The 16,458-nt window shown below is 37.4% G+C and overlaps 1 protein-coding gene across 1 annotated transcript; it reads right to left on the bottom strand.

Annotated features, from left to right (window-relative positions):
• Positions 1–333: 333 nt before the first annotated feature.
• Positions 334–1,157, bottom strand: LOC143620791 (uncharacterized). Its single transcript, XM_077092399.1, has 3 exons — positions 734–1,157; positions 397–638; positions 334–345 (listed from the first exon to the last, which is right to left on the bottom strand). The coding sequence occupies exons 1-3, from the start codon at positions 1,155–1,157 to the stop codon at positions 334–336; spliced, it is 678 nt and encodes a 225-aa protein (XP_076948514.1).
• Between the last annotated feature and the right edge of the window lie 15,301 nt (positions 1,158–16,458).

The following is a 16,458-nucleotide window of genomic DNA, read 5'->3' as shown; positions in this document are numbered from 1 at the left end:
TCCATTTGCAGAAGTAGTCGGTCATTGTTAGCATAAAGACTTTTCCTCCTGGAGGTTTGGGGAGTTTGCAAACTATGTCCATTCCCCCTTTCATAAATGGCCATGAGGAGACAATGGGGTACAAGGGCTCTGCCGTTCGATGCAGAATGTTGCCATGCCTTTGACAAGCGTCGCATTTCTTTGAGTATTCCACAACATCCTTTTTCAAGGTTGGCCAAAAGTATCATGTCCTCAGGATCCTGGAGAACAGTGCTCTGCCCCCTGTATGGTTGCTGCAATCCCTTTCATGGAAGTCCTTTAGCACTTCCAGGATCTCCGGTTCTTTGATGCACCTTAAGTATCGACCTGCAATGGATTCTTATACAACATATCATGTTTAATAGTAAATTGAGATACCTTAGCTTTAAAAGCTTTGGGGTTTTCGCCTTTTGGGATCTCTCCATCTTGGATGTACTTCTTTACTGGAAGGATCCAGGATGCATCGTCATGAGCGTGATCCTCATGATCTCTAGGTAGATTCCCATCTACCTTCATTGCCTTGCACTCTTCAATTGCAGAAGACGGGACATGAATGATTGGAATTTTTACGTCCTCAGGAAGCTTTAAGGCTGAAGATAGGTTTGCTAAGGCATCAGCCCCTACATTTTCTTCTCTTGTTACCTATGTAATGTTAAATAATTGAAGGACCCCGCAAGATCCTTTACTATATCTAAATACTTAATCAATTTCTCACCTTTGACTACGTATGAGCCGTTAAAGTGATTAGCAATCAATAAGGAATCCACATAGATTTCAAAATACCCGACTCTCATACCTTTGGCTAACTGTATATCTGCAATGAGTGCTTCATACTCTGCCAAATTGTTGGTAGCCTGGAATTCACAAGCTATCGAGTTGGGTAGTATATCCCCTTGTGGTGATTTTAGTAGAATTCCCAATCTTGTCCCTTTAACATTCGAGGCTTCATCAGTGAAGAGTGTCCAAGGATCCTTGGTCTCCTCAAGTTGTTGAACATCAAGATTGGCTTGCTCCTCTAAGTCACTACTAAAATCAGCCACAAAGTCTGCTAGAGCGTGTGACTTTATTGCGTTTCTTGGCTCATACTGAATATCATAAGCACTCAGTTTGACTGCCCACTTAGCCATTCTGCCTGACATTTCTGTTTTTCTAAGGACATTCTTAATGGGATAGTTAGTTTTCACAATAATAGTATGAGTCTTAAAATAATGTCTCAACTTAGTGGAAGCCATAATTAAAGCAAGTATAAGTTGTTCTAAGTGAAAGTACCTGGATTCTGCATCAAGAAGGCTTTTACTTACATAGTAGATAGGGTGTTGGCTACCTTCATGATCCTTTACTAAGATTGCACTTATAGCAGTGAGGGAGACATCCATATAAAGGATCAATGGTTCTCCGTCCAATGTTTCATTAGAGCGGGGGCTGAGGATAGGTAGTTCTTCTGTGACATTTGAGCCAAAACAAGGTACACCTCAGTACGTATTTACCGATTAAGCAAATAAACGCCTTTTGCGTAACAAATGAATGATTAACCGAACGGGTTGGGTTATGACCCAGATATCTCGAGAGGGTCATCTATAAGTGATATACGATCTATACAAGCTAAAATATTAGTAATATGGCCTTAATTCGATACCAAACAAGTTAAACGAAAACATGCTCGTTTAACTACCAGCTATAGATTTAAACGCGAAAGATTGTTACAAACCAAGCATTGTATCTTCCAATAAGCCGAAAAAGACTTACCAAACACTTATTGTAAATGTTTTAAGCGATCCGTGAAAATATTTTTGATTTTTACAAACATATAGAATGTTTTTATAATTTTACACAAAACTAGCCGAAAAACACACGTTTTCGCACTGTTTAACGCACCCGATAAGTTTTTCGCGCCAAAAACCAAACCCGAACTAAATTTGGACCGGGATTTTCATATTTGGGCTTGAGAAATCAGAAAATTGGGCCAAAACAGCCCAAAATGGGCCCATAAAGAATTCCGATCGGCCTAGTAAACCCTCCCCCATTTTTTTTTTATAAAACTTGTTACCTAAGCTTTTTATTCATTTCACTTGATAAAAAACTGAAGTCCAAGAAGCTGCAAGTCACTTTTCCAGAAATCTTCCAAAACCCTAAGGTAACAACTTAAATAAGTAGCTTTTAAACTTGTTTAACCTTGATTAATACCATAAAAACATGTCTTAATTGCAAAAAATCATTCCTAACCATGTAAAAATCCTAAAAATGGTCCATAAACATGTTTTGATCATACACATGGTAAGGAACCTGTTTTGAAAATTTTTTTTGGCCATAAAAACGGATTAAAGGGTTGAAACGGCGTTTTTACGGTTCAATAGTTCGTTTTTGTGCACTAGCTGAAACCCTAAGTTAAAGGACTGTTTTATTGATGAAACCTGCTTGGTTTGTGATATAGGACCTGTACCTAGCCTACATAGGAGTACAAGAGCTTGAAAAGTTGATTAGAATGGTGGAAACGAACCAAAACCGCTAAGGTAATGCCGAAACACTCGCTTACGGGCTGTTTAGGTTAAGGTTGTGATGTGCACATTATTAGGAATTTAAATTTTTCAAGGATATCAGGAACCATGTCATTGGGTCCCTGTTTAAATTTGGTAATTTTTCGACCATCCGAGAATATTTGACGAATTAACTACCGAATTGGGACGTTTATTTGGGAAAAATAGCTGAAATACTTCAAAAATTATGAAATTTTTCTGGAAAGTCATATTTGATGTATTTTGATCACATATGAATTTTGGGATCATTTGGAGAAGTCTAAAGGTGTTTTATGTATATGCGTTCGTGTGAATTTTTATAGCCGAATTTGGGCCGAAAAGAATATTGCATGAACTTTTTACATTCTGGAATTGATACAGGTTGTTTCAGGACATGATTTGAGTATTCAGGAATTTTTGTGGAATTTTTGGAAATTGTTTGGGGGTAAACGGACGATTTTCAGGCAAAATATAGCTGATAAAATAAATTTTTTTAAATTAATAAATCAGTAAATAATTCCAGAAATATTTTTATAAAAATCTACACATTTTTAATGATAAGTGCCAAAATTTTCATAATTTAATGATTAACGGTTAATTAATTATGCTAATTTGAATATTAAACAAATTCAGTTTCTATGAAAACCGGCAAGTTCGCGACTAACGAATCTGTGGGAATGTCAAGACACCAAGAGTGATCAAAAATCATATTTTTGGACTAATTAGGTAAAAACGAACTTTTCTATGAGAAACCTGGACAATCCGGGTAGATTGCGCCCGTTTCTTCTCAAATCAAACTGAATAAACGGAAACGGACCCCGTGGCTAATCCAGGACCCCATTATGTGATCCTTCTTTAAAACTTAATCATTTTATTAACCAATACATTTACCCAAGCTTATTTTCCCATAACTGTTTTCTGAACGCGTAAACGAACAACTTAGCCCGGCCGGGAAAACGGGAATTTGAGCCAAGTTCAGTTTTAAGTATTAGACATTGAACAACATCACAACCTAAACCTATTGCCACTTTTTGGGCATTCCAGCTACACTCAGATTATTTATATAGCAGTTTAGTATTGAGATTATAATAAAATTAAAATATTAATATTATTATAATATTGATTATAGGAACTACTGATAGCAGACCGAACAAACAACGAGCTGATACAGTACTAATTATCTTCTAAACCGTGAGTTTCATGACCCCACTCTTTAAACAGTTTTACGAACTTTTGGGGTGAAAAGCATGTTTGATTACATATACATACCTGAAACATGTATTGATGTGAATTATCTAAGTGCTAACACACGAAAGTCCCTACTAACATAGTGATTAACTTCGAGCCGGTGGCTTGTGAATAATACTATTGGTTTGACAAAGCCAAACGGAGCCGGCATGTATTGCTGAGACTTTACCCCATTTGCACATGACCATAATTATACAACACGCTATGTAGTGTTAGACATAGCTACTTGGGGCATGTTGTGGGCGGAAATGGGCCATAGTGGTTGATTGAGCGTGGGAAATGGATGCACGCAGCACATACGGTCAAGGCTTCACTGTAGCTTAGCATAATTACATCATTTACATATATACATACATACTTATTTCATGATTACAAGTGTTAACTTGTGAATACTCATTACTGTTTTCTTGAAACTCTTGAAACTCACCAACTCTAGTAGTTGACCCTTTTTAAACTGCTTTTCAGGTGTACCTAAATCAGAATGATTTGGTGATCTGTTACTTGCCCAAGGTGTGTGGTTGATGCTATGTGAATAGAGGCAAGGGTGTTAGTAGTAAGAACGTATAGTTAACGAACAAGTTTTGTTTGTATCACCTAGACTGTAAAACAATGATAGAACAAAGAAATGTAATATATTGTAAATTAGTTTGTAATGTTTCTTTGTAAACAATGTGTTGATACCAGAGGTGTCAGTTACATTCCCGTTTTACGCTTCCGCATTGTGCTAGTCGGGGTGTGACACCTTCAGAGCAGTGAGGGCAGCTTCATGTTTCTCTGTCCATTCAAACCTCTTATTCTTCCTCAGAATATCATAGAATTCTTTGCATTTTCTTAATGGACTCGGAGATGAATCTGTTTAATGCTACTACTCTTCCTGTTAGCCTTTGAACTTCTTTAACACTCGTTGGAGACTAGAGGTTTATGATAGCTTGGATTTGCTCTGGACTTGCTTCTATTCCCCTTTTGGTCACCAAGTATCCAAGGAATTTTCCAGCCTTGACACAAATACACACTTAGACATGTTCAGCTTCATGTCGTATTTGTCGAGGATGTCGAATGCCACTTCTAAATCCTTGATATGGTCTTCAGCTTTCTTAGATTTCACCACCATGTCATCAACATAGACTTCCGTGATATCACCGAGTTGATCCTTGAACATCATGTTGACCAATCTTTGATTTGTAGCACCTGTATTTCTAAGACCTAACAACACAACAATATAACAATATATGCCCATTGGGGTTATAAATGTTTTGTCCTCTTGGTCAGATGGCTCCATCTGGATTTGTTGAAATCCGGATGAAGCATCCATAAAAGACAGCATTTCATGACCTGCAGTAACATCCACCATAGAGTTAATATGGGGGAGAGGGAAAGGATCCCTGGGACATGCCTTATTCAAATCAGTAAAATCGAAACATACCCTCCACTTTCCATTTTTCTTTTGAACAACAACCACATTGGCTAAGAATTTTGGATACTTCACCTCTCTAATCATACCTGCCTTCAAGAGTTTCTGTACCTCTTCCTGGATGACTGCATTCCTCTCCGAGGCAAACTTCATTCTTTTTTGATGGATTGGCTTGAAAGAAATTTCAATTCCTAGTTTATGAGTTATAATGTTCTTAGAAGTACCTGTCATATTCTCGTGTTTCCATGCAAAAGTTGTCCTTCTTCGCTGAAGGAAGGATATTAGATCCTTCTTGATGGATTCTATCCATTTTCCAACTTCCTGATTGAGTTCATCAATTGTAATAAGAAGATCAGAAATTGAAATATTAGAATGTACCTGTGCATTTGAAGATTCTGGCTTATGTTGCACTTTGGCCATGAAAGCAACATTTGCTTTTTCAATCTCAGCTGCTTGGTTACTCCAATCAAACTCCCCATCTTGAGGTACCCTAGTGACTGCAACATTCCTTTGGTCCCTAACTTGATTCACATTGTTTTGATTGACTCTGTTCTGGTTATTGTGAATATGTATCTGGGTATTTCTTTGAGATTGAAGAGGTTGCTACTGGGGTCTATTCTGGTTCTGATAGGGGTTTTGATTGGTGATCTGATTTCTCTAATGTTTGAAGTTCTGATTTTGATTCTAGTAAAACTGGTTTTGATTCACTTGGTTTCCAACTTACTTGGGCAAATTACATTCTCTTGCGAAGTGTCCAGGTTGTTGACAGTTGTAGCGGATTGCTTTTTATTTGTCAAAACCTATTCTCTCATTTGGTCCATTAAAGCTTGTATAACCTCTTGCTTCTCACAGCCAACATGACAGCCTGCCATTTGATGTCCATATCTTCCAAGTTATCAGCATCAATCTGCTGAAGATCTTCCTGCACAATGCTTGTGTTGATCAGGTTCTTGGCCACAAATGCATGATATGACTCAGAGAACATAGAGAACAAAGCTTGGTTCAGTTCCTTGAGTTGTATTGTTCTGCACAAATGTGGACTGTCCACTTGCTGTTGAGGCTACATCATCTTCTATTAACTTAACATTAAATCTTGGCTGTCCACCACATGTTGAATTTGTCCCAGATGGTTCTTCAATGATTGGCTGTTGATTTTTGATTGAGAGATTTCCCATTGGAGCTACAAGAGCATTGTTCACTTGAACTGGGCTTATCTTCTCTGATCATATGGTTTTCAATCATTTCATGTTTTGCAGCCTTGAGGAATGCTATTACATCATCCAACTTAAAGTTGGGAAAATTGACCTTTTCTTTGATGAATTTGCTGGCTGTATACCACTCACAAGACAAAGATGACAAAAGCTTCTTGTTTAGATCAAAATCAGTGATTTGCAGGTCAGTTTTTCTTATATCATTAACAATCACCATGAACCTTTGCAAAACTGATCTTAAGCTTTCACTATCTTTAAACTTTAATCTATCTAGCTGTTGTTTCAGTCTATCCTTCTTAATGTCTCTCAGCTCTGTATTACCCTCAAACATATCAATAACTGCATCATACATATCCTTAGCAGTTTTGTGATGATTGAGAGTTGTCAATATTTCCCAAGATAGACCTAACTTCAGCATAGACAGTGCCTTGTCATCCCTTTTCTTCATTTTCAGCTCAATAGTGGGATTGTTGTTCGGAGCAGTTGAAGGAACATAGTTTCCGTCTGTGATAGAGGTCTAGAGTTCTGGGTCGTTGTAGTTTACAGCGGCCTTAAACAGAACCTTCCATTTGATATAGTTTTCTTGTCCAAGTAGTATTGGAATCTTGTTCGTAGAGACTTCCTAGTCGTCCATTTCAGCAAATTTGACCTTTGATGTAGACAAACAGTGTAAAGCTTCAAGCTTTTTTACAAACCTTCAGTCTCATGTCCTTCAGCGAACTTCAAAATATCTAATACCACTTGTCAGGACCGGGAGTCGGGTGCAAACCTTGGAAAGGTTGACAAGAACACACTGACTCAGTTACCAAAATGCCTATTGAATATCCCGGCGAAATCAGGATATCCAATCAGTGGGAACGAAGGTGTGAACTTGTATACACGAAACAATAACATATAATCAATAAGAACATAATCAAAGACAATGATTCACTGTAATAAATGCATCATTCAACGAAACATTGACAAGAATGTCTAGGGTTTCGTGACGGCGGCGGCGGTACGAGGAAACAAAGAGAATATTCTTTTTGAATGTTTCTTGTATTGCTTGCGTTGTTATCCGTGTCCGTCCGTACCCTAAATGGAAACCTAGGACTCTATTTATAAACCCTGACATTCCTTCTAGAATCCCTATCTATTACATAATGAAAGACAAAAACAAATACAAGTGTAAAGAGTTCTCGAGCAAGGTAACAATCTTGCTCGAGCAGACTCACTATGCTAGGTATGCTTCGATGAGTGTCCTCGAGCATACTTTACTTAGGATATCTTTGGTGAAGATATTCTCCTCCAGCAAGCTTCATTCCTCTTGTCCAATCCTTGCTTTGCTCGAACTAGTCCATCGAGCAATCTTTAGCATGCTCGGATGTAAATCTTGCTCAGGGAACTGAACTGTGCTTGAAGTCCTTGCTGTCTTGTCCTTATACTTATTGAACAATCTTTAGCATACTCGGATGTAAATCTTGCTCAGGGAACTGAACTGTGCTCGAAGTCCATGCTTTTATCACATGACATCTTCTTATTGCATCCATGCTTGTCCCCATGTGCTCGACCATCCTGTGCTCGTAACACTTGGTTAAAACTTGTATGATCAAGCTGTTTGCTCGATTGGCAATCCATGCTCGATAGAAGAATACTCTTGCTAGATGAAGTGTAGCTTGCTCGAAGCTTTAACACTTAGAAGGATTAACCACCAAAGGTTCTGAAGACCTTGCTCAAAGTAGTATAACCATGCTAGATAGTTTAAGCTTGCTCGAAGTCCATACTTAGCCGTTTTCTGAGGAGGTTGAGAAGATTCCAATTTTCCTTATCAAAAATCCGACCCAACATACTAATTTGGTTACGAAATCACCTTTGTCAATTTTTGACAAACAATTTGGCGCTTGTCGTGGCGCTATTGTTGGGTTTAACAAGATTATCAAAGTCATAAAATCCCAATTTTTATGAAAAAGTAGCGGAAATTAGTTTTAAATATTGTTATTTCATATGTATAAAACCTATTTTACACATGCAAAACCCAAGCCCGGATCCAAATACGAAATACATACTATCAAACACATGCATGTCACTATAAGTCCATGCATGTACGGATACCATTCAAGAGAATCAAATCCGGGTGAAGGAGAGGATGGTTGGAAGGCAAGAACTTCAAAGGGAAGGTCCTCAAGCTTGCATACCCCAAGCTTTCCAAAAATACACCTTGATTAAGCTTGGATTCACACTTGAAATCAACTCCTTCCTTGCTCCTTCCTTTGGCCGAAAAGCCCAAGAGAGAGAGAGAGTTGAGAGGATTTCTCCTCTTGTTCTTGTGTTGTGTTGTGAGTTATGAGAGAAGCATCAAAGAAAGAAAGAAAATTAAATCTTTCAAAAATTGGCATCACCCATGTCCACCAATGGACTTCTATGCATGTCTCCACTAAGGAAAGATAATGATATAAAATTGAAGATGCCAAGAGGGGGGGGGGGGGGGGGCACCATCTCACCCTTTTCAAAATCATATTATTTTTTTTCTTTTTCCTTTAAACAAGTTTTATAACATAAAACTCACAATATGTTATTTCTAATACTTAACATAACACAATGTAGATAAAATGCCTGGTAACCATTTTCACATATTGTTATTTAACCAACTTAAATAACATAATGGAATGCTGTCTCTCAAAATATAAATCATCCGTATGATTTATTTATTTCACAAGTACATTGTATTTAAAAACCCCTTTCCAAATAACTCAAGTGTTAATATTCATTTGTTATGACATATCATATATAAACAAATATTATCGGTGTTTGTCTAGCTTGTTATTGGGTATGACCCGACTTGTATCATGACGTACTAGCCACATCAATAATAATAAGTGTCTTGGGCATATCGAGTCCAACAATATCCCACTTGCACAAGATACATGGAAGATTGATGCGAGTAGCAAATACCGCCTAACTACGATTTACTACCCCTAATACGCATGACGAAGTGCCATTCAATAACATCATCCCCTTCAAGTTCCTTACTTGAAATGATTTAGGTACATCTATGATTTATCCTTTTGCCACAGATGTCTTTTCAAATCAAGAGACACAGAGTGATCATTCTCTGTTGATTTAACTTAGCAGGCCTTAGACATCTTACTCTCAACGAATAAGAGGGACAAATCCCCTCTTGACTACATACGTCTCTCAAAATCACCTAGTACTATACCTGATCTTAGACTTATGTACTGTCATGTTACAGAGCAACGAAGAACTAGGTCAAAGTACAATATTCGGTGAATATCAAGACTCAATATGTATCTTAGGTCGGAGGATACTATGATATTCGCCTTTACTCAAATTTACTTATGATCAATCACAAGGATTCCATGGAGTAATATATTTGAGAGCGGGTTAGTCCAATATTTATATCCCATAAATATCTATGAACCTTGGCAGCAACCCTTGCTCTATATTCATACCTTATGAATATCCACCAATCCGAGTTCATAATTGTTGGACTCGGTATGCCCAAGACATATATTATTGTTGATGTGGCTAGTATGTCATGATCCAAGTCGGGTCATACTCAATAACAAGCTAGACAAATGCCAATTATATTTGTTTATAAAATATACGATCATCAGTAAATAAATATTAACAGTTATGTTATTTAGAAAGGGGTTTCTAAATACAATGTACTTGAGTAATAAATAAATCATATGGATGATTTATATTTTATGAGAAAACATTACATAGTGTTATTTAAGTTGGTTAAATAACAATATGTAAACATAATTAACCCTGCATGTTTATTATGTTGTGTAACTTTTAGTTATAAAAGTTTACATAACATTTTTTATAACAAAGTTTTATGTTATAAAAGGGTTTTTAAAATTTTGAACATGAGAAGCCCCCCCTCCCTCTTTCTCTCTTCAATATTTTATTATTATTCTCCGCTTAGTGCAGGCATGCAAGTGATTCCATTGGTTCCATGGGAGGTGCCAATTATGAAAGACTTCTGTGTTTCTTTCTTTCATTCATCTTTCATAACTTACACAACACAACATTCATATAACAAAAGACTAAAGGAAAAATCCTCTACTCTTTCTTCCTCTCTTCCTCTCTTTGGATGGCCAAGAGAAAGGGAACCAAGGAGTGTTGTCAAATGTTGAAAATACTAGCTATAAGTGGTGTTTGTTGGAAAGCTTGGGGTATGCTTGCTTGAGGAGCTTCATATTCAAGTTCTTGCCTTCTTCATCATCATCTCCTTCCTCTTCGTTGGATTTGAAAGGTTGCTTTACCATGCATGGACTTATAGTGACATGCATGTGTTAGATAGTATGTGTTTCGTATTTGGTCCGGGCTTGGGTTTTGCATGTGTAAAATAGGTTTTATACATATCAAATTAACAAGATTTAAAACTATCTTCCGCTGCGTTTTTGGTAAAATTGGAATTTTATCACTTTGATAATCTAGTTAAAACCCAAAAATAATAGTCTTACCTTCACATTTATTCCCACAAATATGAGCGACTACGGATATTTTGAATAATTAACTTATTCATGGATTTAAATATGCTAAAATGGAACATAACTCAAAATGTCATAATTGATTGTGTTGTTTAGACAAAGCCCGAAACTTTCAGTTTGGTCAAGTTTAGGCCGAAAGTTTTAGGTCAAAGGGGAACCATTTGGGTCTTGTGTTATTGCATATTTGGATATGTAATAGATGTTCATAACCTAGCCATGGCCTTGTGTTTGGTTGAATGTTTGTGTTGTTATGTTTGTTCATTCAAAGTGGTTGTTTGTTCATTCAATATGGTTGTAATATTTATTTAGGTTTGTAATCCATTTATTCTTTAAATTGGTTTGTAATAATAAGTAGATTAGGAGCATTTATTTTACCATAATAATGTATTGGGATATGTTTTGTAAAAAAAGATGCAAGGAAGAGAGCCCAAATAAAATGATGGATACCACAACACGGGGGTGAACACTTGGAGAATTTGGATGCGGGATCAAGTGGGAGTTCACCGACACAAGCTCATGTCCTTTTGAGTCCCTTAGGGGAGACCTTTTTGAAACAATTATCTTCGGTCAACACTTTTAGTCTACATTAGGAGGCTATGGTTATGAACTTGTGGTTGTATTGTTTTATGCTTGCATGGTTGATTTACTTTTGTTTGTGTTAATGCAATGTGGTTTTCTAACAACTTAAAATCAACAACTAGCATAAAATTGGTTCCTTAGAAATCGTTAGGTAATAAAAATTGGTTTTATTAAAGAGGCTAATAGGTTTTATTAAAAAGGAACTTTTAAAAATGGGTTTTTCAACTCATTTGAATGCATGCAAATGAAAGGTACATAAAAGGCTTTCCAATCTAGAATTTTGAAAAACTAAAATCCCTTTTATAAAATAAGTTGAACACCATCCTTTTATACGACACTCGAATCACTTGGGAACTCGGTATGGGATAAAGGTCACCTTACCGCATTAGAGGAAACTTGTGAGTTTAAGGTGGGTTTGCCATATTTGTGGGATAAAGGTCACCTAACCACTTGTATGTGTAAACTCACACGTGTGTGTAAGTAGGACGACTTAAATTGGAAACCATTTGAATAGGGTCACCGAAGCATGGCGTACAATGGTGTTGATGGGATTAAACATGCCAACTAAGCATGAGATGCTTAACCGATCCCATAAAACTAGAAGTTGCAAAGGGTTGCAATCGTCAAATGTTGACTACCATGTTAATTTAAATAGTAGGATAAAGGTCACCTAACTACTATTTGAATGTAACGTTGGGTTCTAGATTTTAATCATTAATTGTCTTGGAGACATAAATGGTATTAAATATTAAAATAATTGATATCGAAAATATTAGAATTGAGCTTTGTTAAATTTGTAGATGGCGGCAATCATCAACCCACCTAACGTTATTATTCCACCCGTTAATAACCTATCACTAAGATATAATCTTGACAAGGATCACCTAAACCATACCAACTATATGGATTGGTATCAAAACTTGAGAATCGTTCTCAAGCAAGAAAAGAAATACTACGTGTTAGAGGATCCGATTCCCGATGAACCTATCATTGATGATGCCTCATGTTGGGAACTATGATTCCCGAGATTCAAAAGGATTTTGAACTTCATGGGGCATACGACATGATCACCCAACTTAAGGAAATATTCCTGACACAAGCTAGGGTGGAAAGCTTCGAAATGGTTCGAGCACTTCATGCATGTCGTATGGAAGAAACCCAATCGGTTTCATATTATGTACATAAGATGAAAAGCCACATTGATCGTATCGAGCGCCTTAATTCCCGCATCTCAAATGAGTTAGCCACGGGTTTGATCCTAAATGGCTTAACTAAAAAGTTTGAGACATTTGTTATAAATTATAACATGAATGGGTGGGACAAGAGCATTGGTGAGCTTCACGCAATGCTCAAGATGGCCGAGACGGGAATGGGTAAAAAGGTTTTACCCGTTCTCACGATCAATGAGGGAGGCAATAGGAAGACGCATTACCAAGGGAAAGGAAAAAGTGTAACCACCAAAACCAAAGAATCTAAAGGTTAGCTTGGAGGATCCGTGCTTTGGATGTGGGGAGATTGGGCATTGGATGAGGAATTGTCCAACCCGTCTCAAAGAGTTGAAAGCTAAGAGGGATGCGGGGCAAACCTCGGGTACAACTTTCATGATTCATATTGATCTTAATCTTTTTTCCTCTTATACATGGGTATTGGATACCGGATGTGGAACTCTTATTTGCAATTTATTGCAGGGGTTCAAAGGAAAATGAAGGATTCAAGAAAGGAGATATTAGTCTCTTCATGGGCAACGGAGCAAAGGTTGTTGTCGAAGCCCGAGGAGACTACACATTGAAACTTCCAAATGGTTTGGAAGTTATTTTGAAAGACATTTTGTATCCTCCTAGTTTGACTAGGAACATTATCTCCGTTTCTCTGTTAAGACAATGTGGTTTTGAATTTATGTTTGTAGATAATGGTATTTGTGTTTTCATGAATAATGCCTTTTATTTTAAAGCAATGCCATCTAATGGCATTTATGAATTAGTTCATGATAACACATCCTTTGATAACATGTTGTGCCAATCAAGAACCAAGAGACTCAAAATGGATTTGAGTAAGACTTATCTTTAGCATTGTCGCCTTGGTCATATAAACAAAGATCGCATACATACACTTCAAAAGAATGGTCTTTTGGAATCAAGTGAAGATGATTCATTTAATAAATGTGAGTCTTGTTTACATGGAAAGATGACCGAGGACCCCTTTAATGGAACAAATGAAGGGGCAAAGGACTTATTGGGTATCATACATTCCGATGTATGTGGTCCCTTTAAGGCATTGACAAGGAATGGTGAAAGATACTTCATTACCTTTATCGATGATTATAGTCGTTATGGGTATGTGTACTTGTTAAGACACAAAGATGAAGCCTTTGAAATGTTCAAAGTCTTCCAAATTTAAGTACAAAATCAACTTGATAAGACCATCAAAGTACTTCGTTCGGATAGAGGAGGTGAATACCTAAGTGATGCTTTCCGAGATCATCTTAGGTTTGTGGGATCATCTCACAACTTACTCCACCAGGAACACCACAGCACAATGGTGTGTCTGAAAGGAGGAATCGAACTCTAGTGGATATGTTTCGATCTATGATGGCTAGAAGCACATTGCCTCTATCATTTTGGAGTTTTGCTTTGCTCTCCGCGGCTTGCATTTTAAATATGGCCCCAACCAAGAAAGTGGACAAAACATCTTTTGAAATACGGAATGGAAGGGCTCCATCGTTATCATATTTAAAGGTATAGGGTTGTGAGGCTTATGTCAAGAACAACACCCAAAACAAACTTGAAAGTCGATCCACTAAGTGTATCTCTGTAGGATATTCCAAGGATTCTATGGGATATTATTTCTACAACCCAACCAAGCAAAAGGTATTTGTTGCTCGAAAGACCGAGGTCATGGAAACTATGTTCCTTATGAAAGGTACTAGTAGAACGGTGGAACTCGAGGAGGATCGAGAACTACAAGCCGATACACGTTTGGTTGATACTAGCAATCAACCAAAGGTTATTGAGAATGACCAAATGGTTAATCAAGACACACAAAACGTTCGCAAATCCGGTAGGATTAGTCATCCACCCGAAAGATATGGATTTTTCATGGATGGGTGCTATGTGGTAGATTCGGATGAACCCACCACATACCGTGATGCAATGTCACAATCCGATTGTGAAAAATGGCTTGAAGCCATGAACGTTGAGATGCAATCCATGCATGACAACCAAGTATGGGATTTGGTTGTACCACCTCTTAATTCCAAACCGGTTGGAAGTAAGTGGGTTTTCAAGAAGAAAATCGATATGCATGGAAACTTGGATACTTATAAAGCTAGACTTGTAGCAAAAGGTTTCACTCAAACTCTAGGGGTTGACTATGACGAAACTTTTTCTTCCGTAGCAATGCTAAAGTCTATTAGAATATTTTTTGCTATAGCCGCACATTATGATTATTAAATATGGCAAATGGATGTCAAAACCGATTTCCTAAATGGGCATCTTGAGGAAGATGTCTACATGGTTCAACCCAAAGGTTTTGTCGATCCACAACATCCTAATAAAGTATGCAAGTTAAAGAAGTCAATATATGGATTGAAACAAGCATCTAGAATTTGGAATCACCATTTTGATGAAGAAGTTAAGAAATTTGGGTTCATCATGAACGGTGATGAAGCTTGTGTGTATAAGAAAGCTAGCGGGAGCATCATTACCTTCTTAGTATTGTATGTTAATGAAATACTACTATTTGGGAATGACATTCCAACCATGGAAGGGGTAAAAGCATGGCTTGGAAGTTGTTTTTCTATCAAGGATCTTGGTGAAGCCGCCTATATGTTCGAAATAAACATCTATAGGGATAGATCAAGGCGGTTGATAGGTTTAAACCAAAGTGCATACATTGACAAAATCTCGAAAAGGTTCAAGATGGAGAACTCTAAGAAAGGTTTGGTACCTATCCAAAGATTAACGATATTGAGTACATCTCGATGTCCAAGATCAAAGGAAGAGCAATATAGAATGAATGCATTTCTATACGCATCGGCTATTGGATCCATCATGTATGCAATGGTATGCACTAGACCGGATGTATCATGCACTTTAAGCATGACAAGTAGATTCCAACATAATCCGGGAAGTAGCCATTGGATGGCGTTCAAGAGAATAATGAAATACCTTAGAAGGACTAAGGATATGTTTCTAATATACGGTTCGGGTGAGGAGGAACTAGTTGTAAAGGGTTACACGGACGCGAGTTTCCAAACCGATCGAGATGATTCTCGATCACAATCGGGATATGTTTTCGTTATGAATGGTGGGGCTTTGTCCACCACGGAATCGGAATACATCGCCGCCTCATTGGCAGCTCAAGAAGCTGCGTGGATTAGAAAATTCATTGCCGACCTAGGGGCAGTCCGTACCATTCAGGACCTTCTAGAGATCTTTTGTGACAACGAGGGTGCGATTGCTTAAATCAAGGAACCTCGTTCACATCAAAAGACGAGGCATATTGAGCGGAGATTCAACTACATAAGGAATGAAGTTGAAAAGGGAAAGATATCTATTCGCAAAGTTCACACCGATCAAAACATTGCGGATCCACTCACGAAGCTCCTAGAAAGGCCAAAGCATGAGGGTCATACTTGTGCCTTAGGACTTCGATATTCTAGTGATTGGATATGATCGAATTTTGTATTTGGATATCGGAGCAATGGTTATTTTGACTCATTCATATGATTATGGTTTATGATTATGACATTTTGAGTTGTGTTCCATTTTAGCATGTTTAAATCCATGAATAAGTTACTTATTCTAAATGTCCGTAGTCGTTCATTTAGGATTTCTCCTCTTGTGCTTGTGTATTGTTGTGTGTTATTAGAGAAGCATCAAAGAAAGAAAGAAAATTAAATCGTTCAAAAATTGGCATCACCCATGTCCACCAATGGACTTCTATGCATGTCTCCACTAAAGAATGATAATAATATAAAA

This window comes from Bidens hawaiensis, unplaced genomic scaffold, assembly GCF_021521415.1.
Source record: "Bidens hawaiensis isolate Kalapana, Puna unplaced genomic scaffold, B.hawaiensis_p1.1 tig00002671_1, whole genome shotgun sequence".
Taxonomy (NCBI): Eukaryota; Viridiplantae; Streptophyta; class Magnoliopsida; order Asterales; family Asteraceae; genus Bidens; species Bidens hawaiensis.
This window is presented reverse-complemented; position numbering and strand designations above follow the sequence as displayed.

Excerpts from the sequence above, each read along its gene's own strand:
- LOC143620791 (XM_077092399.1), bottom strand. The coding sequence starts at position 1,157 with ATGTCAGGCAGAATGGCTAAGTGGGCAGTCAAACTGAGTGCTTATGAT. Across the intron at positions 639-733 it reads CGGCTCATACGTAGTCAAAG|GGGCTGATGCCTTAGCAAAC; the intron begins GTGAGAAATTGA and ends AAGAAAATGTAG.